The sequence below is a fragment of the Periplaneta americana genome, chromosome 6, assembly GCF_040183065.1.
Source record: "Periplaneta americana isolate PAMFEO1 chromosome 6, P.americana_PAMFEO1_priV1, whole genome shotgun sequence".
In the NCBI taxonomy this organism is placed as follows: domain Eukaryota; kingdom Metazoa; phylum Arthropoda; class Insecta; order Blattodea; family Blattidae; genus Periplaneta; species Periplaneta americana.
The window spans coordinates 11,928,217-11,953,884 of record NC_091122.1 but is presented as its reverse complement, the minus strand read 5'-3'; the positions used below and the strand labels follow the sequence as shown (position 1 = coordinate 11,953,884).

At 37.0% G+C, this 25,668-nt stretch overlaps 1 protein-coding gene across 1 annotated transcript in view; it reads left to right on the top strand.

Moving 5' to 3' along the window:
- The window catches only part of LOC138702155 (transmembrane protease serine 9-like), a 117,701-nt gene that overhangs the window by 34,707 nt on the left and 57,326 nt on the right, over positions 1 to 25,668 (top strand). The window contains exons 3-9 of the mRNA XM_069829762.1: positions 1,259 to 1,445; positions 8,281 to 8,379; positions 10,983 to 11,156; positions 12,147 to 12,268; positions 14,466 to 14,633; positions 17,385 to 17,541; positions 18,703 to 18,907. Of these exons, the coding sequence (XP_069685863.1) occupies positions 1,259 to 1,445; positions 8,281 to 8,379; positions 10,983 to 11,156; positions 12,147 to 12,268; positions 14,466 to 14,633; positions 17,385 to 17,541; positions 18,703 to 18,907 (1,112 nt within the window). The remainder of the gene's footprint in view (positions 1 to 1,258; positions 1,446 to 8,280; positions 8,380 to 10,982; positions 11,157 to 12,146; positions 12,269 to 14,465; positions 14,634 to 17,384; positions 17,542 to 18,702; positions 18,908 to 25,668) is intronic.

The window sequence follows — 25,668 nt, the reverse complement described above, 5'->3', positions numbered from 1 at the left end:
GGCCGTTCGGCTACCCAGTCATTCACAAAATAAGAGTGAAGCACAATAAGCCTCAGGCTGCAGTGCAAGTCTTCAGGTTCCTCCTCAATACAAGAGGAAAAAAAGTGAAATTGTCTTTATACTCGTATTTTGTTACAATTTCACGTTATTTTACAATACCTTTATTAAATGTCATATTCCGATATACTGTACAAAGATCAAGCTAAAACGGGGGGAGGAGATAAATGATGTCCCCCGTAATCTCGTTATATCAGGATTCTATAGTTTTTGCTTCCCCCCCCCTCCAAGGAAACTGTTCTATCTCCACCTACGTTCCTGTCCACTCCCTTACGCCACCACGCTGTGTGAACATGTATGCTGGAATCAGGGCCTTCTTCATAGACTATTTTTCTAAAAACCATGACATCACGGTGCCGGTATAGCACTAAATTAAGAAGGCAGTGTCCCAATGCAGTTTAATTACGAGTTATCAGCTGTTATTTTTTTTTGGAAATTCTAATTCTTTGTTTATAAACAGTTTTCCAGTAAACAATTCATTAAACCTGAGTCACAGGTTTATGAACTGAATGGTAATTTCCTGAGACGCTAGAAAAGAAACGGGGAAAATTTCAGTATACGGATTCCTCACTGACAATTATATCGTACAATACTAAAAAAGAGTAGATTTGTCTGCGTTTGTCGAATGCGTGTCATCATGTTTACGAAAAGGCACTTTTCAGTACCAATAATTTATTTTGTGTGCACAAGGTTGGAATTTTGAAGTAAGAGGGGGAAGGAAGGAATCCGTGTTCTGAAATTTATCCAAAAAACATAGAAAGATGTAGAATTGTAAAAGATGTTCAAAAGATATCTATGAAAATTACGTTTGGCTGTCAATAATCGAAATAAATGTGGAAAAGGTAAGAGCCTGAAATATTACAATATTAAAGAATGTGAAGCAGATACCAACAATGTCAATGTTCCAAGTCAACGTGTTATTCTACATTGAACTCGCATTTTATTTCCAAAGCATCGTCAGATTTTATAGCCCCCAATTGTTAATGATGTATCGTTTGTGCAAGCATTTTCATTTACTAGCTACTACGGTCTTGATTGCTATTCACTACGTAGCTTTGGATCGTAGCTTCTGACGTCACATCCGGCTATTTAGTCAACAATCTAGTTCACTTCAGTTGAAAATGTAGCTTTGAGACACGGCCTTAGCATCACGTGATCAGTGTTCTGTACTCCCTCACGACACCACGCTGTTTGGTTCCAGAACTGGGTGGGCGAGGTACAGACGAAGAACAACGTGCAGTTCACCATCCTCAACCTGAGCAAGAAGGTGCAGCCGTCACCTCCACCCCTGTCTGTGCGCATATTCGTGACGTTCTCCGAGGGCGGGAACGTGCCTCGACTGCGCAGCATCAGTTTCAACGGTCGCCAGATCTGCCCCGTCGACCCAGGTATAGTTATTTCAAGTTATCTTGAACTTCCTGAGCGGGACAGAGGGGCAGAGGGAAGGAAGCACGTAACGTGGCTGGAGCCAACTGAGTTGTTTGCGCATGCTCCCCATCATAATCTCTTCTTAAGAAACATAGAGCTGTTTCCTTCACTGCGTACAACTAGTGTTAACATGGAGGAGCAAACACAGGGTAGTAATTATGGTGAAATCACACCACCGCGGAGAAAAAGTAACGCTGTTATCCATAGCCGAGAAAGAGAAATTATCGCAAATATAATTAAGTGTTGCTAGGAGGAAAAATTAAACAAATGTTTGTTAGAACTTGATAAGGAATATGAGAGAGCAGCTAAATACTCTGGCAAAAGTATTAGTTCCGTGAAGAGAATTAAGAATAATATTGAATTACAACCGAATGAACCTCACACTACTCCGGAAAAGAATAGGTATGTAATGTTTAGAAATTATTGCTATAATAGTTATGTACAATAGTGTGTGTACTGTGAGCGACATAATGAATTACTGTTGTAAGTTATTCTTTTGTTATAGTTCTACAAAAGATATTATTTCATTCCAGAATTAGATTAGATTAGATTAGATTAGATTAGATTTATTTATTTAACCTGGTAGAGATAAGGCCGTCAGGCCTTCTCTGCCCCTCTACCAGGGGATTACAACTATAACATGAACAATAAGATTACAATTAATATTAAATTTACAATTACAATTACAATTACAATAAAAATTAAAGTACGACAAGAATACCTGATTATTAATGAAAGCTAGACATTTTATCATAGAAGTTAAGAACAAAGAATATTTTTGTATTTACTAAATTACAAATTAAACCTACAATAACAAAATTCTATAGTGATGAAATTACCGGATATTGAGATATTTTGTGGTAGATTAAAAGAACTATTTACAAGAAACCATGTCTGAACGAGTCTCAATTACTGACCAAGTGCCTAGTAAGTTTGCGTTTGAATTCAATTTTATTTCGACAGTCCCTGATGCTAGCAGGTAGCGAGTTCCAGAGTCTTGGCAGGGCTATTGTGAAAGAGGATGAGTATGAAGAGGTGCGATGGGATGGTATTGTTAGTATTGTTTCATGGCGAGAGCGTGTGTTCAGATTGTGGTGGGAAGAAAGGTAAGTGAAGCGAGACGACAGGTACGAAGGAATAGAAGAGTTCAAGATTTCGAAGAGAAAGAGAAGTGAATGTAAATTTCTTTTCTTATCTAGTTTAAGCCAACCTATTGCTTCCAGGGATGGGGTAATATGATCATATTTACGAACATTGCTTACAAAACGTACACACAAATTATGAGCACGTTGAAGTTTCATTTTGTTGTCGCTGGAAAGGTCAGTCAGTAAAATGTCAGCATAGTCAAAATAGGGAAATACAAGGGTCTGCACAAGGGACTTTTTTAAGCAAGAGGGAAGATGAACATTTATCCTTTTTAGCACATGAATAATAGGAATAGAATAGAATTAGGACTTGTGTAAAGTTGAAGTGGACGACTTCGATCAACATGTCATTCGGGATACAATCGAAGAATTCTATCCTGTTCAGAAAGTAGTACCTATGATTAAGAAGATAGTTCCGAATGAATAATGGAATTGACGAAATAATAATTAATTTTGGACCAAGCTATGATGGCAGTAATGATGATAGGAATATGGATTGTGTATAATTGTAAATTAATGTAAATTTAAATAATAAGCCTGTAAAATACTGTTATAAGAATATGTACATATCAGGTGTAGGTGTAAGTCATGTAGACCTATATAATGTACAGAAATAGCTGTAGTAACTCCGCCATTGCCGGTCCCCAGCCCGGATGAGGGAAAAGGAGTGTACACATGATTATATTTAAATACTTACTCATTACAGGTTAATTAAAACCTGCTACGAAACCATGTTCTCCTCTGAAAAACCGGAGTGTTGTGAGATGATGATGTCTGTGTTGAACCAAGTTCTTTTACAGTAGAGAGCCGTAAAGTGAAAGAACCAACGTTTTCTGAAAAGAGTCACGTTACCCGAGGGAGGGGCACCCTTGCCGTGCCGTTACGTTGATGAGTATATGCCGTACCGAGCAGTTCGAAAGACAGACTTAGTGGATGTAAGGTTCAAGATAACTTGCAATCATAGTAAAGAACAGCGTCAGTCAGGGTCCAGGGTTCCCGATTCGGATGACCAGCCATCCTCATTTTGAGGCATTTCGGGATATTTCAAATGTACCACGTAGGACACAATCTGGCCCACTTTTTCTTGCCCAGCATTATTTACTTGTTTTTGTGAACATTGCCTTCATTTTAGTTTCAGACATACAGCTTCAAGAGTCACTCTGGCTTTCACGTGTTGAAGGAATCAGGACACAGGCATTGATCAGTGAATAAAGTTTTGCTTCTCTTGATTTGGACCTTTAGGCCTATTTATTATTATTGTCATTATTTTGAGGCCCCTGATGATCCAAGGTGGCCACCCAGTTTGATCATGCATTTAAATGGTACCGCTTACTCCCAATCCCAAGAATTAGTTTGTTAAAATTTTATTTTGTTAAGTTTTGATTCATTTAATATTTAATTATTTTATTGGAATTTTGGAACAAGTTGTGACTGAATGAGAGGTGACAACTGATTCCACGTGTATTTAATTCTGCGATGCTATAGATCAGCGGTCGTCAGCACAGAACACCCTGGTTCTAGCGTCTGTTACCCGCGGAGAACACAGTGCACCATGGTGCACTCGTAGCTGCTATAGTCATGTCGCTGTTATTTCCGGCGTGACTCCTCCTCTTTGCTTACGTCTTATGAAGTGAAACGTCTATAAAGTCTAAGTAGGTAGTATCGTTCGCCATTTTTGTTCTTTCGTTGCCGAGTTACCAGACGAGGAATCTATTTGCCGCACCGGTAAACATTATCATGTCGTATCTCCTATGATAATAAATCAAACGCACTGTAATTCAGCAAATAATTGAGCGGCAAATAACGTTCTCGTGTGCTTTCTGCAAACGCCAACAAAAGAGCCAAAATGGCGGGCGATTATATTAAGAATTTATCGAGTCTTACGAAGTTCATTACATCATCAGCAGCGAATCATAAGACGCACACGTTTAAATGTAGCCGACCTGCCGGAAATAAGAGCGACGGGACTCTACCTCTTCCTGATGCACCACTGGGCACATGGGATGGCTCCGCTTACCCTTTGCAAATTTCAGCGAGTGCTGACGACCACTGCTATAGATGTTAAGCATTTATTAGTGCACTACAGAAAATACAGTCCAACCTGGTTAATTCGAAGTTCAAGAGATCGTTAAAATAATCGAATTATCCAAGATTTAAAAAAATATGTAATATGCAAGTTTCAATTCTTGGGTCGGCGGAAAAAGGCACATAAGTAAAACAAAAGTCGATTTTTCTGTTGTATCTAATCACATAAGTCAAGTATTTTTCTAATTTTTGAAATAATAAAATTTCTTGTTTATTCACTTGAAAAGGGTCTTACTTTTACCAACATACATGAATTTCATTATTGAACTTACATTCAGTTAAGAGTAAATTAAAAAAAAAGAAGTATCTCCTGAAAAATTCATTTCTTTTACTTAAGTGCCTTCTCCCGCCGACCAAAGAATTGTTTTCTTGCTTTCTATGCCAGAGGCATTTTGATTTGCCTACACCAACTTTTTCGAGATGAACGGTTCAAAACAACCAACTAAATTTATGAAGACTATAAGGGAATTGTTCGCCTCTCCTCTTGTATAAAAATTCAATGCAATAATAGAAGAAATGAAACTATTTATTCAAAATTTTGCACAATATTACCAAAGTACAGGACATTCAATTTACAAAAATTAAAACTCGATACTTTTGTTTGTTTCGTGTTAACATTTATTTTAGTCTCTGATTCATTCAAAATTCTTCCAGTTTATTTAATAGCGATCGTAAAATTGATTCACTCTCATTTTGTTGGCCTCTAAATAGGACCTTAATTCCTGGATGTGGCCCATGGTCTGGCCGATTGTAGGCAATGGTTTCTCGGGATATTCTGGCCTTTCTTTTTTTTTAGTTTTGGTTATTTAACGACGCTGTATCAACTACGAAGTTATTTAGCGTCGAGATTGGTGATAGCGGTAACGAGATGGTATTTGGCGAGATGAGGCCGAGGATTCGCCATAGATTACCTGGCATTCACTTTACGGTTGGGGAAAACCTCGGAAAAAAAACCAACCAGGTAATCAGCTCAAGTGGGGATCGAACCCGTGCCCGAGCGCAACTTCAGACTGGCAGGCAAGCGCCTTAACCGACTGAGCCACGCCGGTGGCTCCTTTCTTCTCCATGATAAGATACGGCTACAGTTTGCTCGCGCTGTATTGTAGACTGACACTCATAATTTAGGAACTGAATTTCGTTGAATTTCACTTCGAATTGCCGAAAAAATTTGCATTACAAACAATTTTTTTACATTGCGTTTTATAGGAGGAAGACCGCGCGAAAAGTTCGAATTATTCACGATTTCAAATTAAAAACGTTGGAATTATACAAGTTGGACTGTAGTGCCCCTGGATAATTATAAAAAACATGTTACCTGTATTCGAAATGTCCCTCCGCCTCAGATGTGTTATGCAGGTCTTCGTTTTATTTCAATATATCCATTTAGTGCTGCACTGTACGGAATCATCGTCTTAGTTTACGATTGCCTTCAAGTTATTGAATAATTGCAGGAAAGACGTTGGAATTGTGAACCCATAAGTAAAAGAAAGAATCATTATAAATTGTAAATTTGCTCTCTCATCATGGTTGCTATGTTACAGATCAATTCTTGCTAATTGTTATTGACAATGACAAAAGCCTTTCAATTCCAGAAGCGAACGTGGAAATTTTAAAATGTTATTTGTGCGAGATCGTGCGTATTTGCTTGTTTTCCGCACAGAACCAATACGCGGTAAGTGTGAAATACCACATTCAGTATTCCCAACCTAACACACATAACATTTTACTGCTTTAGGCTTTTAACATATTATTTTTAGAGACGTTTAACATAGTAATAATTATAAATTGGAAACTTACCACTGCAATTTCACCTAAATTCCAATGTTAATTATTGTTTTTAAATATTTGCAAAAATTAAGTAAAGTCTACTATTCCACGAAACTTATTGCATTCCTGATACAAGTAACATTAAGGAAGCCGTGAAAAAATCAACAAAATTCCAGATGCCGATGTTATTACTGCAATATGTTATATAAATAATATTGTTAGAATATTAAAATGAAAAATAAATCATTACATAACCTTACTGTTTGTTTTAAGTTCGCATTTATAGACTGGGGGGAAAAAAGACAGACGTATATCACGGCCTGCTGGAGTATAGTAAACACAGAAAACATTTTATAGCAACAATGTTGAAGAAAGATATTTTGGTTTTCCGAAGTTGCCGTCATTAAACAGAAACCAACATGGAGATTTCATTGCAACTAATTAGAAATTCGTCTTTCAGGTATGTAATAAACGATCTTCGCACAAAATAATGTACGATACACGAGCGGTATGTTTGTTTTCATGTTCTCGGAAATTAAAAAAGCTCAACTACGTTTCGCTTTTTCAATCTTTTCCTCGAACATGAAAACGTCAACATACCGCTCTTGTAATGTATATTACTAATGAATGCAGATTTTTTTTATTTTACAACTAAACCCCTGCCTGTGCCTAACAAATTTTGACGATTATGATTGTCACAGTAATGATAATATCGAAAATGATAATAATAATAATAATAATAATAATAATAATAATAATAATAAATCCATTTTGAATCTTTCGTACACTACTTTTAACACTTGAATATAAATAATTGATTAAATGGCGATCTTACTCGTGTTAATTATGTAAGCATGTGCGGCTTACAGGTGTTTCGGTGCTTCTTCACACCATCCTCAGAGCCTACTAGATCTCGGCGTCATCTCGAACTTCGCTGCCTGTTTCAGAACACACACTATTTGACATCACATTTCAACACTTTTCAACAATCGAACGCACCCACACAACACAAACTTTTATCATCCAGTCTGCTGTCAAAAAATCTGAAAGTTAGAATTTATAAAACAGTTATATTACCGGTTGTTCTCTATGGTTGTGAAACTTGGACTCTCACTTTGAGAGAGGAACAGAGGTTAAGGGTGTTTGAGAATAAGGTGCTTAGGAAAATATTTGTGGCCAAGAGGAATGAAGTTACAGGAGAATGGAGAAAGTTACACAACACAGAACTGCACGCATTGTATTCTTCACCTGACATAATTAGAAACATTAAATCCAGACGTTTGAGATGGGCAGGGCATGTAGCACGTATGGGCGAATCCAGAAATGCATATAGAGTGTTAGTTGGGAGGCCGGAGGGAAGAAGACCTTTGGGGATGCCAAGACGTAGATGGGAGGATAATATTAAAATGGATTTGAGGGAGGTGGGTTATGATGGTAGTGACTGGATTAATCTTGCTCAGGAAGAGACCAATGGCAGGCTTATGTGAGGGCGGCAATGAACCTCTGGGTTCCTTAAAAGTCATTTGTGAATAAGTAAGTAATAATAATGGTGGCAGTGGTGGTTGTGGTGGTGGTTCAATTTATGCCTTGCCATGATGCAAAAGAAAAATAAAGCAGTTGAAGTTCTAATTAAGTTCTATCAAATTAACATGCGAAAATGAAATTGTTGCGTTATATTATGTTCATAGAGCATTCGTGCACTAAGCGAAGGGTCCCGGGATTGATACCCGGCCCTGGAACAATTTTTCCCTTGAAATTATTCAGTTTAGATGTGAGTTTGTGATATTTTTGCCTTCAGGCACTGCACCGACCACCAAGACACCACCTTCCTCATTGCCTCCGGAAGTGAGCGAAAGAGTTGAAGAAGAAAAAGATGAGGAACCACCAACAGAATCAGGTATGGAAAGTTAGGAACTCCTTCTTTGATATATGAGGTGTCTCTGTTTAATATGTTTAAAAATCTAGCCTAAGACATAGGGGCCTCATTCCTTTTGAAAGGACTTCACACTTCCCTTTGGACCTCACACACTTATTCCAACTTTTGTCCACACATGTGGAGTAAAGGCTAGCGCTTTAACCCATCATTCCACCATGCGATATTGCAACACTGCATCGCCACATGCTTCACGCAGTCCCTGAAAACATTCTTATGCACTACGACCTCGTGCCATTTCAATTTTGATCCAGGAACGTTGCTTTAGTTTTGTAAACATGTCTTAGGGTACTTGCACTATCCCTATGAAAGTCAACGTTCTACACACTGCAGTAGATTGACAGAGTACTGTCGCCGCTGGCTGCACTAATTCATCTAACAGTTCTTGTTCATGTCCACACAGCTGGCAGCTCTCGAACGCACCGTCGTCATGTGACAGCAGTGTTGCCATAACTTTTTATCCAGCCTATGTACTGTGTATAGCCATTTTCTCACAGGATAATTTAAATGTCGGTAGGTATCTAATGATCTTGGTTTAGCAATCGAGTTATTTTATCTCTTGCTTCCCAGTATTTAACACTTTTATTTTGTTGAAGTGCTTCACAGTGTGTTAAATGATTCATGTCCATTTCTTTTTCTTGAGAACACAATACACAATTTGGAGTAGACAGGATGCCAATTCTACGTAAATATTTACCCAGACAGTCATGACCTGTAAGGAGTCTGAACATGGCCATAGCAAATTTACTTGGTAGATCAGGAATTAAATCAGGTTTTTCTAGTAAATTTTTCCAATGGGAATTTTCTGTAGTATTTAATATTTGGATATCTGAATCACTGTCCATTTCTTTTATTTTCGTGGAGACTGATGTAAGGTTGTGTTTGACTCCTATTAAAATGCCTCTTGCAATTTGCCTGAATTTTGGTAACAGGTGTACAGTGTATCCAGGAAATCGATAGTATGGTAGATCATCGTATAGAAGATTGGCTTCAATTATTATGAAGACGTCTATGTTGGATTGTATTATGATGTTTATAAGTTCCGTTTTCTTGGCCTGAGATAATGCTCCTGCATTCCACTGAAGGATCTTAAGTTGTTCAGAGTAATCCTTAAAAGGACAATTTGTTGGCTTTCTCATTTTCTTTGCCTTATTATAGACCATTTTGCCGCAAAGCGTTGTCCAGGGTGCACCACGTGGAGGTAGGTCTATGTCGCACGACTATTGGTCCACATACCTTAACACAGAAAGGTATCTGAAAACGCAACACGGATTCATCCAATATGCAGAGAAACTAAAAGAAGAACTCTATATACCCAATCTCCTTCAACCTCTAATGCTTCCACATAACCCACTTCAGATAGATATAATTCAATCAGAAATAGGCCTCCAAGAACAAATCACCAAAATTCAACAGAGTAAAGGAAATTTAAAACTATTGGCCCTTGAAACCGTCAACATCAGATATCCGGAAGACTATTGGGTAAGAATTTATACCGATGGCTCGAAAGCAGACCCTCAAGGAAATGTAGGAGCTGGTATTTTTAGTGATCTCTCAGTTGGTTATAATCTATCTGCCTATGATGGAGAAATTGAAGCTATACATGTTGCCTTAAATCAACTTTTATTCCATAGGGAAAAATTCACAAACACCGTCATCCTCTCGGACTCAAAAGCAGCCATTTTGTTCATAAATAAAACTGATCACCCCTACACAGAACAAATCAATAATTGTCAAAAAAATACTTGCAACTTTAAAAGAACGTGGCAAAACAGTTGTGTTACAATGGATCCCAGGACATTGTAATCTACAAGGGAATGAACAGGCTGACACATTAGCTAAGAAGGGTGTCAATCTCTAAATAAACCCACGGAAACCTTTGTCATTTAGCTCAGTAAAACAATATATCAAGCAACTACAAAAAATAATCACCGACAAGAACTGGACATAAACATTTCGTAACAACGTAGGGAATTGCTGAACGATAAACCTCCTGAACCCAGAAGACTAGCAGTTGCAAGCTTTCGTCTTAACACTGAACATGACATCCTGGGTAAACACCTCAGTCTTCTTGGCATCCTTCCATCAGCATCCTGCATTTTGTGCCATCAACAGGAAGACATGGATAGACAACATCTTGCCAAATGCCCTGCTCTGAAATCCTCCAAGGAAGTCGACCGCTACTGGAAGCCAGAGCCCGAATGTTTTTAATTACTTAATCCGTAGTTTTGTTCACCGCTTTCTTGTTTTTCGCTCAGTCAATGATAGTAAATATCATGTACTAGCCATTAGATAAATCAATAAATAAATATTTGGATATTATTACTTTTAATAATATTTTTAATAACTTGTTTTATTGATAACTATGAAAATTTGTAGTTATATTTTTATTCAATTTTAGTGCCTTTCTTTGCTAAAATGTCGGCTCTCTCATTTCTGCTTAACTACCGGTACATTTTTTCTATCATTCCTCGGTATGATGTTGTCTATATAACCCTTGCTTAGAGATGTAGAATTACCACCAAATACAGATAGGCTACTACGATCATATCCCATGTGTGTGGCAGATGGGAGTGGCCAGTGTGGACTGGTGTCTGTACAGCCTGCGCCCCTCGTCAGCCACGGACAAAATACAGCAAGGGGGCAGTTCCCGTGGCATGCAGCCCTGTACCAGTCCAAAGACTTGAACCCAGTCTACAAATGTGGAGGATCATTAATCGGTCCTAAGACAATTCTTACGGGTAAGTGTCTCTCTTCAACACAGCAGAGAGGAAGTGGCCAATCAACACGTTACAAGAACTTTTTCCTACTCCACGGATTTTCATGTAATTTTTAGAATTTATTCCATATGAAAATATAGAGGTATGATCAAAATTTCATGAAATTTGGTTCAGCCACCGGCGTAGCTCGGTCGGTTAAGGCGCTTGCCTGCCGATCTGGAATTGCTCTTGAGCGCAGGTTCGATTCCTGCTTGGGCTGATTACCTGGTTGGGTTTTTTCCGAGGTTTTCCCCAACCATAAGGCAAATGTCGGGTAATCTATGGCGAACCCTCAACCTCATCTCGCCAAATATATCGCTATCTCCAGTTCCATCGACGCTAAATAACCTCGTAGTTGATACAGCGTCGTTAAATAATCAACTAAAAAAATTTGGTTCAATACTTTTGAAGAAAAGAATTAAATTTATGTTCACTTAAATTTAGAAAACCAACTTCTTTTCTTTATTTCATTCAGATGCTAAATAACATAGATGTTGATACAGCGTCGTAAAATAACCCAATAAAATAAATTCAATTACGTCAACATTATCAACTAGACATAAGGAAGGGTGCATCAAACATTGCTTACGTTTACTCTTACCGGTGACATTCAAACAGTCTGTAAAGTGGTCAGTTGTTATTGCTAATGCAACATTTGCAATGTAAAACATAGTGGGTTCCCATTTAAAAAAATTAAGTTGACTCTAATATCTTGAAAATTATTTTATTACAAAATACATTACGTGTATCAGATGTCCCTTCGATGTAATTTAACCTGTAATTGTCGGTTTGTGTACGAGTATATATGAAATATTTCACACGCCATCGGAGGTGAAAGAGTTAAGTGGGCCAATCTGTATACTAAAAGGTATATCCTTCCACAACATTGTACATGTGCCCAAAAACTGCATCTGAAAGCATCCTTCAGTTTGTGTACACATGTTAAGGACTGGCATTCTTGCTTATTTTCAGCGGCCCACTGTGCAAGCAAAGGCTCAAGCGTGGTTCGACCAGTAGACCCTGAGATTTTGTTCGTCTACTTGGGGAAGTACCACCTGAACCAGTGGAGTGAAGGTGGTGTGCAAGTCAAACAGGTGAGTGAGTTGATTCATTCAGTGAGAGTCTAATAGACCTAACTTGATTGGCTGGCTTATAAATTGACTGACCAAAAAATTGTCCCCTTAAAATTTTTCCTGTAAATTTTCCGCCTGACCAAATTGTTGCTTTCTTTGCTCCTTGCTTACATCCTCAAGATTTGTACATGTATTGGTCATTAACCATCAGGTTATCAGAGGGAAGTTGTAAGATATCTAACCTTTTATGGCTGTGTCAATATTGACCCCAAAACAGCGCCATTTTCACGTCTGCTTTACCATAACATTCATAACGATTAAGGAACAAGCACTGATACATATAATTTCCTGAGAACTTTCCTGATCTAATCTGAAATAACACAGCATTATTTTCTCCAATTGGAGCTGATTCATACCTTACTTACTTACAAATGGCTTTTACACAACCTGCAGGTTCATTGCCACCCTCACATAAGTCTGCCATCGGTTCCTATCCTGAGCAAGATTAATCCAGTCTCTACCATCATATCTCATCTCCCTCAAATACGTTTTAATATTATCCTCCCATCTACGCCTCGCCCACCTCAATTGTCTTTTTTCCTTAGATTTCCCAGCTAACACTCTATCAGTCTTACTAATAAACCGTGTATAGTTTTTATACTAGACTTATGCAGAGTTGAGACAGAAAACTTTACTAATAAACCATGCAGAAGCGATGGACGTATAAACAGCCTGTAACTATACAATGGGAATTGCTTTGCAGTAGTTATATACCCGAAACCCCTTGTTTAAGCGTTGTATATAGCGAAAAAATGGCCGCCCCTCTAACAGCTGTTCGTATCGACCAACGAGCACAGAAGTGCTCATTGGTATCGACTGTCATTTTATGATGATGGTTGCCTAGTAACCAAAGAAGAACAAACCAAAGAGCACAGAATAATTAGAATAATATTGCTGTAGCTTGTACTCTTTGACCAAAATATAGTATGGTAATCGATTAGAGCCAGTTGTACTATCGATACTTAATACGCCACACTAGAGCGCTCTACCGGATGCAATAGAGAACCTCAGATATTCTATTATCTTTCGTAACGAAGTAATGACGAAACTATGACGTAGCTGTGCAACAGTTGTACTGTTATACACGACGTATGTAGTGATTATTAGTAAGGAATTTACACACGACGTATAAATGAGCTACTCATTGTATAAGTATAAGATAGTTAAACGTCTGTATATAGAGTTTTTATTAGTAAGACCGTATATGTATTTCTGGATTCGCCCATACATGCTACATGCCCTGCCCATCTCAGACATTTGGATTTAATATTCCTAATTATGTCAGGTGAAGAATACAATGCGTGCAGTTCTGTGTTGTGTAACTTTCTCCATTCTCCTGTAACTTCATCCTTCTTAGCCCCAAATATTTTCCTAAGCACCTTATTCTCAAACACCCTTAACCTATGTTCCTCTCTCAAAGTGAGAGTCCAAGTTTCACAACCATAAAGAACAACCGGTAATATAACTGTTTTATAAATTCTAACTTTCAGATTTTTTGACAGCAGACTGGATGATAAGAGCTTCTCAACTGAATAATAACAGGCTTTTCCCATATTTATTCTGTGTTTAATTTCCTCCCGAGTGTCATTTATATTTGTTACTGTTGCTCCCAGGTATTTGAATTTTTCCACCTCTTCAAAGGATAAATTTCAAATTTTTATATTTCCATTTCGTACAATATTCTGGTCACGAGACATAATCATATACTTTGTCTTTTCGAGATTTACTTCCAAACCTATCTCTTTACTTGCTTCCAGTAAAATTCCTGTGTTTTCCCTAATCGTTTGTTAGCACAATTAATAAGATAAAAAATTGCATAACGAGAACACATTTTCTTCACTATGACTGACTTACCAATCGAACAAATATCTGCCTGTCGGTCTGTCTGTCTGTCTCTCTGTACCTCACCTGACATGACATGACATGACTTCTGTATTTCCTTCACATCTCTCTGTCTGCCTGTTAATCAGTCAGTGAATCAGTATGTAAATAAAAGAGCAAATAACTGAGACGTGGAGTAAGTTACATTAGACATTTTTAATACAGACTCTGCTAACCATTTAACTTTTGAAAGATATGATTCCATAGTCTTTGATTCATTCCCCAGTGACATGAGATTCATATCCCTCCTGCCATTGTTTAAACATTTGCTGTGCAGGTGTTGAAGGTGCTGCTGCACCCCGATTACAACTCGTCCAACTACCGCTCAGACCTGGCGCTGCTGATCCTGACCAGCCCCGTCCAGTTCACCAAGTACGTGCGCCCCATATGCCTGTGGGACAGCCAGCAGGCCGCCCTGGCCAACGTTGTCAACCAGCAGGGCACGGTCAGTACCTCACGTGGAAATTCTTTCGTTGTTCCTCACTCTCCATCTATACAGGGTGTGCATGGTATAGGTACCGACATTTGTCCTTCATATTACAAAATGAAAAGGAAAATTCTAAAAAGTTTTAAAGTGAAAACACAGATATCTTATTGAAGTCCCACACTACAGCTCCTCAGCTGCGTCATCTCTGTTATGACTAGGCCAGGAAAATATATCTTCTTGAAATCTTTTGATTTCATCCTCTTCAGGAAAATACTGTCATGATATCATCACTTAAAATAAGGCGAATATGTCTACTTTCTCCTATAGATGTGCAAATACATGTATTAATCTTAGAAACATAATAAGCTTCTTCAAACCTCTAACCCTAGCTACTTAGCTTCTCGTTTTCAACATTTGTCCTCATATCACGAAATAGATATTCGCTCACAACACCATATCACACTCTCCATTCCTAAACACAGAATATCCTTCTACTCTTCATCTTTCACCGTCTCTGCAGCTCATCTCTGGAACTCTCTACCACAACATGTCAGAGACTGTCAGACATTGTCTAGTTTCAAAAATAAATTAAAATTGCACTTTTTGCATTAGATTTCTTTCAGTTATAAACTCCTTTCTCTGCCATAGTTTTGTAAAAATATAGGCTATATATTTCTTTTTCCTTCCTTTCCCCTTTTCGTTCTCTTTATCAGCCGATGAATTTATTATCATAGCCTTTTTATCGTGAATTTTTATTTAATTTTCGTATTTCTTTTCTTTTTTATTATTATTTTATTACATTCCATTTTCATATATTCTTCCTTACGTTTTCCATATTAACCATTTGTACTAAACGAGTTGCTTTCATTATATTCCAATGTATTTTACTTTCTTTTTTTTTTCTATTATGGTATTATTTTCATGTTGTTTAGTGTCGATTTTATTATTATTATTATTATTATTATTATTATTTATTTATTTATTTATTTATTTATAATTTTTTTTTGTTATATGTTAGTATTCTGTTCTTTAACTTTTTGTTAAATTTTAACTGCTTGTATTTTTGTGACCTGGTAGAGTGTAAGAGAAGGCCATATGGCCTTAACTCTGCCAGTAAAATAAAGAATTATTATTATTATTATTATTATTATTATTATTATTATTATTATTATTATTTTATTTTTTTTGTAATATGTTAGTATTCTGTTCTTAAACTTTTGTTAAATTTTAACTACTTGTATATTTTGTGACCTGGTAGTGTAAGAGAAGGCCCTATGGCCTTAACTCTGCCAGTATAAATAAAGAATTATTATTATTATTATTATTATTATTATTATTATTATTATTAAGCTCGTTTTGGCTAAAAAAATGTATTCCTGTAGTTTCCCAAGTAACTGATTCATTATTATCTCTTAATTCATTAATAAGTAAATCTGGGTTCTTAAGACATAAATAAATACAATAATAAATAATTAACAAACTACTACAGATAATTAGTTTATGACACTGTCAGGCAGCAGTCACTGACATAATATAAACACAAGTAATAATGAATGTTTAGATAAAATATGGATTCATGTCAACTTTAATAAGGGTCTCGTTTTTCTATTTCGAAAATCTAGTCACTCTAGTCTACGAACTTTAGGGCACGTCACTATGGATTTTTCAGAAAGTACTGAAGATAGACAGGTGTTCCAATGCATCTTGTTTCTCGTTTCAGATCCATATACACGAGAAATTTTGTCATTGAGCCCCTTCAACCTCATTTAATGACTGAAATTATAGAATTCCAATATGTTAAGTTCATTATACGTACTTATTAAGACTAGTGTTGTGGGATTTAATCGATTAATCGATCAATTTCTAATGTAAGATTAATCGATCAAAAATATTTAATCGAATAATCGAGTCAATTAAAATTAATCTGTTGTAGTTGATATTAATTATTATTTTGTTAATACAAACTCATACTAAATATTCCGATAGTATTTCTCTCTCGGAAATTGATTACTTAAAAGCACAATAGTACTGTTCTTTTTTAACTGTAAACCAGGTAGCATAGGGAAAATCTTTGCACAAACACTTCAGAAAGACGTGGAGATATGAGGAAGTAACCTAGTCTACCTCTATTGAAAGTTGCAATACAATGCGAAACCCTTATTAAGTTTTATGATTTTCCAAGAAAACTTACACCTTTTTGTCAGCTCATCTTCCTAGCATATGAAATACATACTTTTCTGGGATTCGTCCCCCTCATCCCTTATAAAATAACCATGTCTGCAAGTGAGAGCGTAACTACCTTCTTCTCTTTCTAAAATCTGGTAATTCGATTACAATAAGGGCCAGTCATCTGTTTCGACCGCTGTAGTTTTGCAGTTTCTGTACTGAGTTTGTATATGAAGGTTGTGTGTTTAGTTTGATAAAGAAAAATAATCAGTTTTCTGTGGTCTGTGAAAAGTGTAAACTCCATTATGTCATATGAGAATTTCAGAGATAAACTCGATGAAATGTTTGGATTTAAATATAAATATACAACATTTAATACTTATGCTTATCACCGAACACAAGTTAAATTTAACAATAATTGTGTATTACAGGATATTAAAACATTTTTTCAAATCGATCAAAACTCGATTAATCGACTAAATTCAAATAGTTAATCGATTAAATATTTTGATCGATCAACGGCAGCAATTAAGACAGTTCGTTTGCCAGACTTTTCAAATGCAATAATTATCAATCTGTGTTGTCACATCTCCTGTTACATAGGTTGCAGGCTGGGGTTATGATGAAACAGGGAAAGTAACAGAGGAGTTGAAGATGGCGAAGATGCCGATCGTGGCACAAGATGTCTGCCTGTTCAGTGACCGGGATTTCTACCCACAGTTCACCTCTGACAAGACATACTGCGCCGGATTTCTAAATGGTGAGTGCAAGAATACATCACATCCACTCTGATGTTAACGTAATGAGTAAAAAGAAACAGACTTCCTTATCTTCGAATGCAAAGTTTTAACTTATAGGAGAGATCATACCTGGACCATGTTTGTCTTTGGATGCAAGCTTCAGAGTTCAATCCTGTCTGACAAGTTGGAGTACAAATTGATCAGTTTCGAAAGTTGTAAGTTATAATGATTTTAGAGCACTGATACATAGTAAATTTTCAAACTGGACCTCTAGCCTCAAATAATAATCCAATGACTATCGAATCAGATGGAGGAATTTGAAACTCGTGTGCAGGATATGGCAAACAAGGTTCGTATATTCCCTTCTTCTCTTGACCTACCAAAGTTGCCTGTTATGCCAACACTTGCATCTAATAGTTACAATGGCGATGAAAGATCTATGGGATCAGCCACTGACGTAGCTCAGTCGGCTAAGGCGCTTGTCTGTTGATCCGGAGTTGCGTTCGGGCACGGGTTCGATTCCCGCTTCGGTGATTACCTAGTTGGGTTTTTCCCGAGGTTTTTCGCAACCATAAGGCAAATGCCAGGTAATCTATGGCGAATCCTCGGCCTCATCTTGCCAAATATCATCTCAGTATCACCAATCCCATCGACGTTAAATAACCTCGTAGTTGATACAGCGTCGTTAAATAACCAAGTAAAATAAAAATTAATCTATGGAATTCAATAAATACAACGAAAATGAAAATTCTAAAAATTAATTTTCTTCTTCTTCTTCTAATTGTAATTCATTTTTCCCCTCCATCTTCACCTTCTGTCCCATTCTATTTCCCTTTCCCTCTTCGTATTTGTAGTTCTCTTCTTCTCTTTTGACCTTTTTGTTCCCATTTTCTTCTTTGTTCTCTCTGCCTTCCACTTCACACTTATTTATCCACCATTCTCCACGTCTTCTCTCTTCCTTTTCCTGCTCTCCTTTATCATTCTCTTCTTCACACTGTCCTTTTTCTTCCTCTTGATTTTACTTTTTTTTTCATCTTCTGCTTCGTAGTCTTCCTCTACATCTTCATTTTGCCATTTTCTTTCTTCATTTTCTTTCATTCTTTCCTCATGTTTCTCCTCTTCTTTTTCTAGTCACTATCCCCTTTCATAGCCAGTACAATACTTAACGTGTGTTCTGTCAGGCACCAGCGTCTGTAATGGCGACAGTGGGGGCGGCATGGTGTTCTCCAAGAAGCAGGCAGGTGGTCCAGTGCGGTGGTCCATCCGAGGCATCGTGTCCCTCAGCAAGCCGAAGAAGCAGAACCAACACATGTGCGACACAGAGAGCTACATAGTGTTCACTGACGTGGCCAAGTACCTCGACTGGATTCAGGCCAACGTCCAGTGACGGCACAGTTCAGGTGAAGCAATAAATAAACTTGACGACTTCCTGTATCCAGCTAAAAACAGTGTCACTGCCTGCACCACACACTATCCATCTCTCACTTCTTCTTTTCCACAGTATACAACAGAGTACTGCATTGGAGTTAAATCGCTCGCTTGAACTTGGTCGAGTGTCGCACCCTCGAGTGAGATACGATCGGTCGTGATAAACTCGTAATAAATAGAAGCACAGTACAAGGTCATCTCACCGACATGTCTTATCTTGCATGGAAGGCGACAGATAAGATATACATATGTCTTGCTCACACGGTAAAAATAAGGCTTTATTTTCTGCGTTTATGACGAACGTTTAATGGAACAGTCAATAGAACGTACCAAAACAGGAACATGAAGTTATAAATAAAATAGTATGAAAAACTTCGATATACAGTTATTATTGCTAATTAATGATTATTCAATATTTGATTTACCGCATATATAATAGTGTTCCGCCTATATACTGCGACAATGTAGAAACGTTTTACAAAATATTATTATATAGCAGTAGATTAATAACAATATCAGTACAGAAATAACGTCACAGAAAATATAATAAAACGAATAATCATGCTGCACAACTGTTACAGATGCAAAGATTCATACAATAATTATTAGATTTTATTATTATTATTATTATTATTATTATTATTATTATTATTATTATTATTGTTACTATTACTAGAAAACTTGATACAGTTCTTGCATTATCGTGATTGTGTTCTCCGTTTATAATAATTACATTTACATCCATTAACATCTATCAGATGTGGAAAAAACAAAATCACTCCTGTGTGGATAAAAAAACACTTACCTACAACATTTGTATTACATTTTAAAGCAAGTTTTGTAGTTGTACTATGGAGAGGTTAGTTAAACACTGCAAAGTTTTGGAATGATAAACATCTATGATGTTACTACACAGTTCATCACTGTAACAAGAACGAATGTCTAACGCTCGGCTCATAACATTCGAGGATTTATCGCTCGTGACAATTTTACCCATCATGCATGTGCGCTACCTGTCAGATTATGCTATGAACTACTTGGCGCTCGAGCGAAAACGTCCGATGCAGACCTCTGGAACACAAATTCTGAAACTTACTCAAAATTCTTACATTTCCTTTCACTTTTTTTTCATTTTTTGAGAACTTCAATATTCACGAGCACGACCTCATAAAGAAGTTTGTCAATGTTCAGTGTAATTCTGTCTTTCTCTTTGTCTCCGCATATAATCCATGTATCTTAATGTTGTCTGTCATCTGATATCTTCTGCTCCGAACTTTTCTCCCGTTCACCATTCTTAGCTGATTTCTCGATACTGCTTCAGTGTAATTCCTTGCAGTGCATCCTTCAGTAGGCAATTTCTTCTTAGCCAGTGACCCAACCAATTAATTTTTGCCTTCCTGTATCAGTTTCAGCATTATTCTTTCCAACACAGTTTCATTTCTTATTCTGTCTGTCCATTTCACACACTCCATTCTTCTTAAAACACTACATACTTACTTACTTACTGGCTTTTATGGAACCCGGAGGTTCATTGCCACCCTCACATAAGCCCACCATCGGTCCCTATCCTGAGCAAGATTAATCCAGTCTCTATCATCATATCCCACGTCCCTCAAATCTATTTTAATATTATCTTCCCATCTACGTCTCGGCCTCCCTAAAGGTCTTTTTCCCTCCGGCCTCCCAACTAACACTCATTCTGCATTCGCCCATACATGCTACATGCCCTGCCCATCTCAAACGTCTGGATTTAATGTTCCTAATTATGTCAGGTGAAGAATACAATGCGTGCAGTTCTGTGTTGTGTAACTTTCTCCATTCTCCTGTAACTTCATCCCTCTTAGCCCCAAATATTTTCCTAAGCACCTTATTCTCAAACACCCTTAACCTATGTTCCTCTCTCAAAGTGAGAGTCCAAGTTTCACAACCATAAAGAACAACCGGTAATATAACTGTTTTATAAATTCTGACTTTCAGATTTTTTGACAGCAGACTGGATGACAAAAGCTTCTCAACCAAATAATAACAGGCATTTCCCATATTTATTCTGTGTTTAATTTCCTCCCGAGTATCATTTATATTTGTTACTGTTGCTCCAAGATATTTGAACTTCTCCACCTCTTCAAAAGATAAATTTCCAATTTTTATATTTTCATTTCGGAAATTTCTTCCATTTCAGAAGAAACTACAGTTCAAAAGTATTGGAAAGCACGACTGCTAATGGCTTCATTGCCAAATGCAAGGCACTAGACAACAACAACAACAACAACAACAACATATTTCCATTTCGTAAATATTCCTGTCACGAGACATAATCATATACTATGTTAAAACACTACAATGTACATAATTAAAATACATGCAATACTCACAATTAAGAACATGCTTTTATCTACTTCTATTTCCGGTAAATATTTTTGTTGTTATCCTGGTTCTTGATGTAGGATTTGCTTAATGAATATATTTAATATTTTCCAGCTTTAAACCATTATCTTCACCACTGGTGCTCGATGGCAGGTGTGCTGTACTGGAGAAAGTGTAATGGTGAGAGAAAGAGGAGAATCAACGAACTACGAACAAATGTAAAATTATGAAAGTATGAAGTGTGTCCAGAAAGTGAATCCCGTGTGGCTATTGTAATAAACAGACGAAAGAAATTCTGTGGTTGCTGTCAAATTCTACATAATTATCCTGTGCATTGAGGAATTATGATATTGGGACACAACTTCCAAGATACCATCTTGATGGAATTCAGCTGCCTGTGACATGAACCAGTTCTGGATGCTCTCTTTTAGCTTATCATTACTTCGTACCTCTGATTGTGAAGAAATTTCTTGGACTGCAGAAATAGATGAAAATCGCTCATTGCTAAATCTGGACTGTAGGGAGGGTGGTTAAATTACTCTCAAGGAAATGAATTCAACACCTCCTGTGTCTTGTTTGCTGCATGTAGTCTTGTATTGTCATTCAACAAAGCAGTGTCAAAACTCACTAGGCTATGCCCAGTGTTCGAATTGAAGGGGAAGAAGCCGGGAATTTCTGTCCTTTTGGATTTTTTTCCCCAATTTCTGTATTTCTGTGTTCATTCCCAACCAGGGAAAGAAACTTTCCCTCTCTAAATATATATTTGATATTATTAGAATTATACCGACCTGAATAGTGATATTTTTCCTGAAATTGCATTTCTGAAAATTTACTTTCATTTCCTGTGCAGTGGTCTAAACATTTTCTCTTCTAGAGTGGGTTTGCTATAGTGAGCTTATTCTGAATCTCGTTTGTAAATATCATCTGGATTTCAGCATTAAAAGAAGTTATTCTTTAATATAACAATAGTACAGGGTCTTTCATAAGTAATTGATCACATGAAATATTGACTAATTTTCATGATTTTTGGCTGTGTTGTACTTCTATGCCTGTAAGAACCTTTCCAAGTGCCGTACACTCGATTTGGTTACGCGTTTGCTCACCAGAAGTCTCCACTTTTCTATATAGAGATGAATGAAACTATCACTATGAAATTTAAAACTTAGGATTAGTGTAAAAAAAACACAAATTACGATAAATTGCAATGAACTTACACTTACACTAATTATGATTTACAGCTGTCAACATGTCTGCCACTCCGAGAACGCACAACTGCAAGCTACGAACCATCTCCTTGTGCACTCTCGAGAACATTTCAAGAGTAACCATCAGTATTATATGCACGAACCTTTCAACCAATTCTGGGAAGATAGTGCGATGTTTATCTGCAAACACACGATTCTGAACAAATCCCCATAAAAAGAAATTCAGGGGACTTAAGTCTGGAGATCGTGGTGGCCAAGCAATTGGTCCTACACGACCGATCCACCTGTTAGGAAACGCTTCGAACATCCCTTGCATAATGGGGAGGAACCTCAGCTTGTTGGAAAATTGTTTCTGTAGTCATAGAATAGAAATTGCGCTTTTTGGTGGACATGTTTGATGACTAGTTCAATTTCTGACGCGTAACCAAATCGAGTGTAAGGTTCTCTCTAGCAGAGATGTACAACACAGCCAAGAATCGTAAAAGTAGTCAATTGTTTGAGTAATCAGTTACTTATGACAGACCCCGTATATTAAAACATAAACATTTTAGACTGTGAGTCGGCCTCAGTAGCGTAGTTGGTATAGTGCTGGCCTTCTATGCTGGAGGTTGCGGGTTCGATCCCAGCCCAGGTCGATGCCATTTAAGTGTGTTTAAATGTGACGCTCATGTCAGTAGATTTACTGGCATGTAAAAGAACTCCTGTGGGGCAAAATTCCAGCACATCGGCGACGCTGATATAACCTCTGCACTTGCGAACGTCGTTAAATAAATCATAATTTAATTCAATTTTTTAGACTGTGTCTTTCGTTTTTCTTAGAACTACGTCAGAAATACTATATGTTTGTTGTTTTCATAAACGTTTGTTGCAATTGCTGTTTTCATAATAAAATTTCATAATCGATTTGTAAATATCAGGTACCTATTAACTCATAAGGTGGGATAGGAAAACTTATCATGGTACCAGAAATTTAAAATACCATGTCAGGTACTACAGTAGTAATTGAAGTGGACGTTAACAGTAATAATAATAATAATAATAATAATAACTTACAAGTGGCAAATCGTAAAACTGCGAACGCTAAGCTTCGCCCACGACCCCTTTCCACTTTTCCCCTACAAGCTCACAACACACTCTAGCAAGAAAGAGTGGAAATAGGGGTTCAGGGTTGGGTAACATCTAGTGGAGGAAAGTGGGACGAAAAGAGTGAATGCGGCATCTATGAAGCAAAAGAGAAACTTCGTCCTGTTTCCCTCTCCAGCCTCTCAATCTCTCTTCCTTGTGTTATGTCTCTCTCTCTTTCTTTTCTTATGACTTTGCGGAGGGTAGTATTCGATCCGTTGATCTTTGTAACGAAACGCACGGACGCGTTTTGTTCACGCTTTATACCTCTCGGCTACCGAGACGAGTTGGTGGTAGAAGGGAAAATGAATCTATTTATGTTCAAGGGAACTGCCATAACGTTGTTGTTGTCTAATGCACATTAATTTGGTTGTATTGTGTTGTGTTGTAAAATATGAAATACGTGCGAGGCGGTAGGCAGTGATCCACCGGAGTGGGGCAGATAATAGAGAGAGAGAGAGCAGGCGGGCGAGGTGCCGAGCGGCGAGGGTGGGGATAACTTCCCCTACTTTAAAAACGAATATATTATAATTGATATAATACTTAAAAAAAAAAAAAAACAAAAAAAAAAAGAGAAATTAGTATGTGATCGAGAAATTTCCCCCTCTGCATTTTTATCAATTCGAACACTGTTACTCATCACATATGATCTCTCACTGTGCGCCCCTCATCTTCCTTCTTCTCTCGTCCGTTGTATAGGCCTACTCCAAACCAATTTCCTAACCATATCATCAGTCCTCGGATTTTCACCGTAATTGTTATACCTGGTGGTGAATTTCTCCTAGATTCACATTCCAAGAATTCAGAAAACGACTTGCAGATCATATTTCAAAGTTTATGGGCTGTTCACTTGTGTTAAACATGTTTAACGCAGAAGAAAGCATATTGTATAAATGTAATCTCTATCAGTTGGTTTCTGTGGCGGCCAATGGATACAAGAAGTCATTGCACATGCACAAAGGAGTATTCTGAAGATATATTGCAGACTTTACCAATTTCTGAACGCAACTTATATACTAGTATGTATGTAATCTGGGAAGAAGTTTTAGATGTCTCTATGATGTAACATGCTGAACTGTATAAATGACTGAAGAGCTAACTAGTGATTTTACAGTATTAAAGTTAATGTTTTAAGTAGCAACTGGTTGTACTGTTTATTATTTTATATAAAACGTTGATACTAACAATAAGATTAAGAAAATCAAGATCCAAAGATGCTGAAATTCGAAAACAAATGACATAAAAATTACTAATGACAAGTAATATCTGTGAAAAAGTTTTCCTAATCCTTTCTTTTACTCCTGTGCCTCAATTCTATTATTTTTTTTGTATGAATACATGAACCTCATGAGAGGAATCTAAGAGCAAAATGTTCAATTTCATTGACTCAACAAAGAAGAATGCTAGTATGGACATAACAGCATAAAACAGCAGAGATTTGTCTTAGAAGTGATATAATTACTTGTAACAGCAATATAAAGACGTTTAGAAAGACCGATAAGTTAAATGCAAGCAGAAAATATGTAGACTGTAAATGAAGAAATTGAGAGACGAAACTAAAAATGATAAAATTTACTTATTTATTTGCTTCTTCTACAACAAGGATAGCAGCTAGCAGTGAGAGACATGATTTATGTTCTGAATAAACACGCAAATTCTCCAAAATGACTAACCATAGGTAATAAAAATTCTATCTCAGGCTATGAAATAACCTCAGTACAAGTTACCTCTCCTGAAATAACAACTTCAATCCTATACTGAAGTAATATGATAGATTGGGACAAGATACAGTTACAGGCTATGCAACTTCAAGACAGGTATGGCAAATAATTCCAATCTTCATAAACATCATGATCATTTTATATCATTCAGTGTGTCTCGACAAGTTTCTACACGTAAGTTTATCTTTTTGTTACATTTTGTCTATTGGTTGTATTTATTTCTATCTTTTTGTCTTGTCAAAATGTTTCCTCTGTATAGGAGAGAACAAAGGGCTGACGTGATATAGATTTGAACTCTAAAATATAT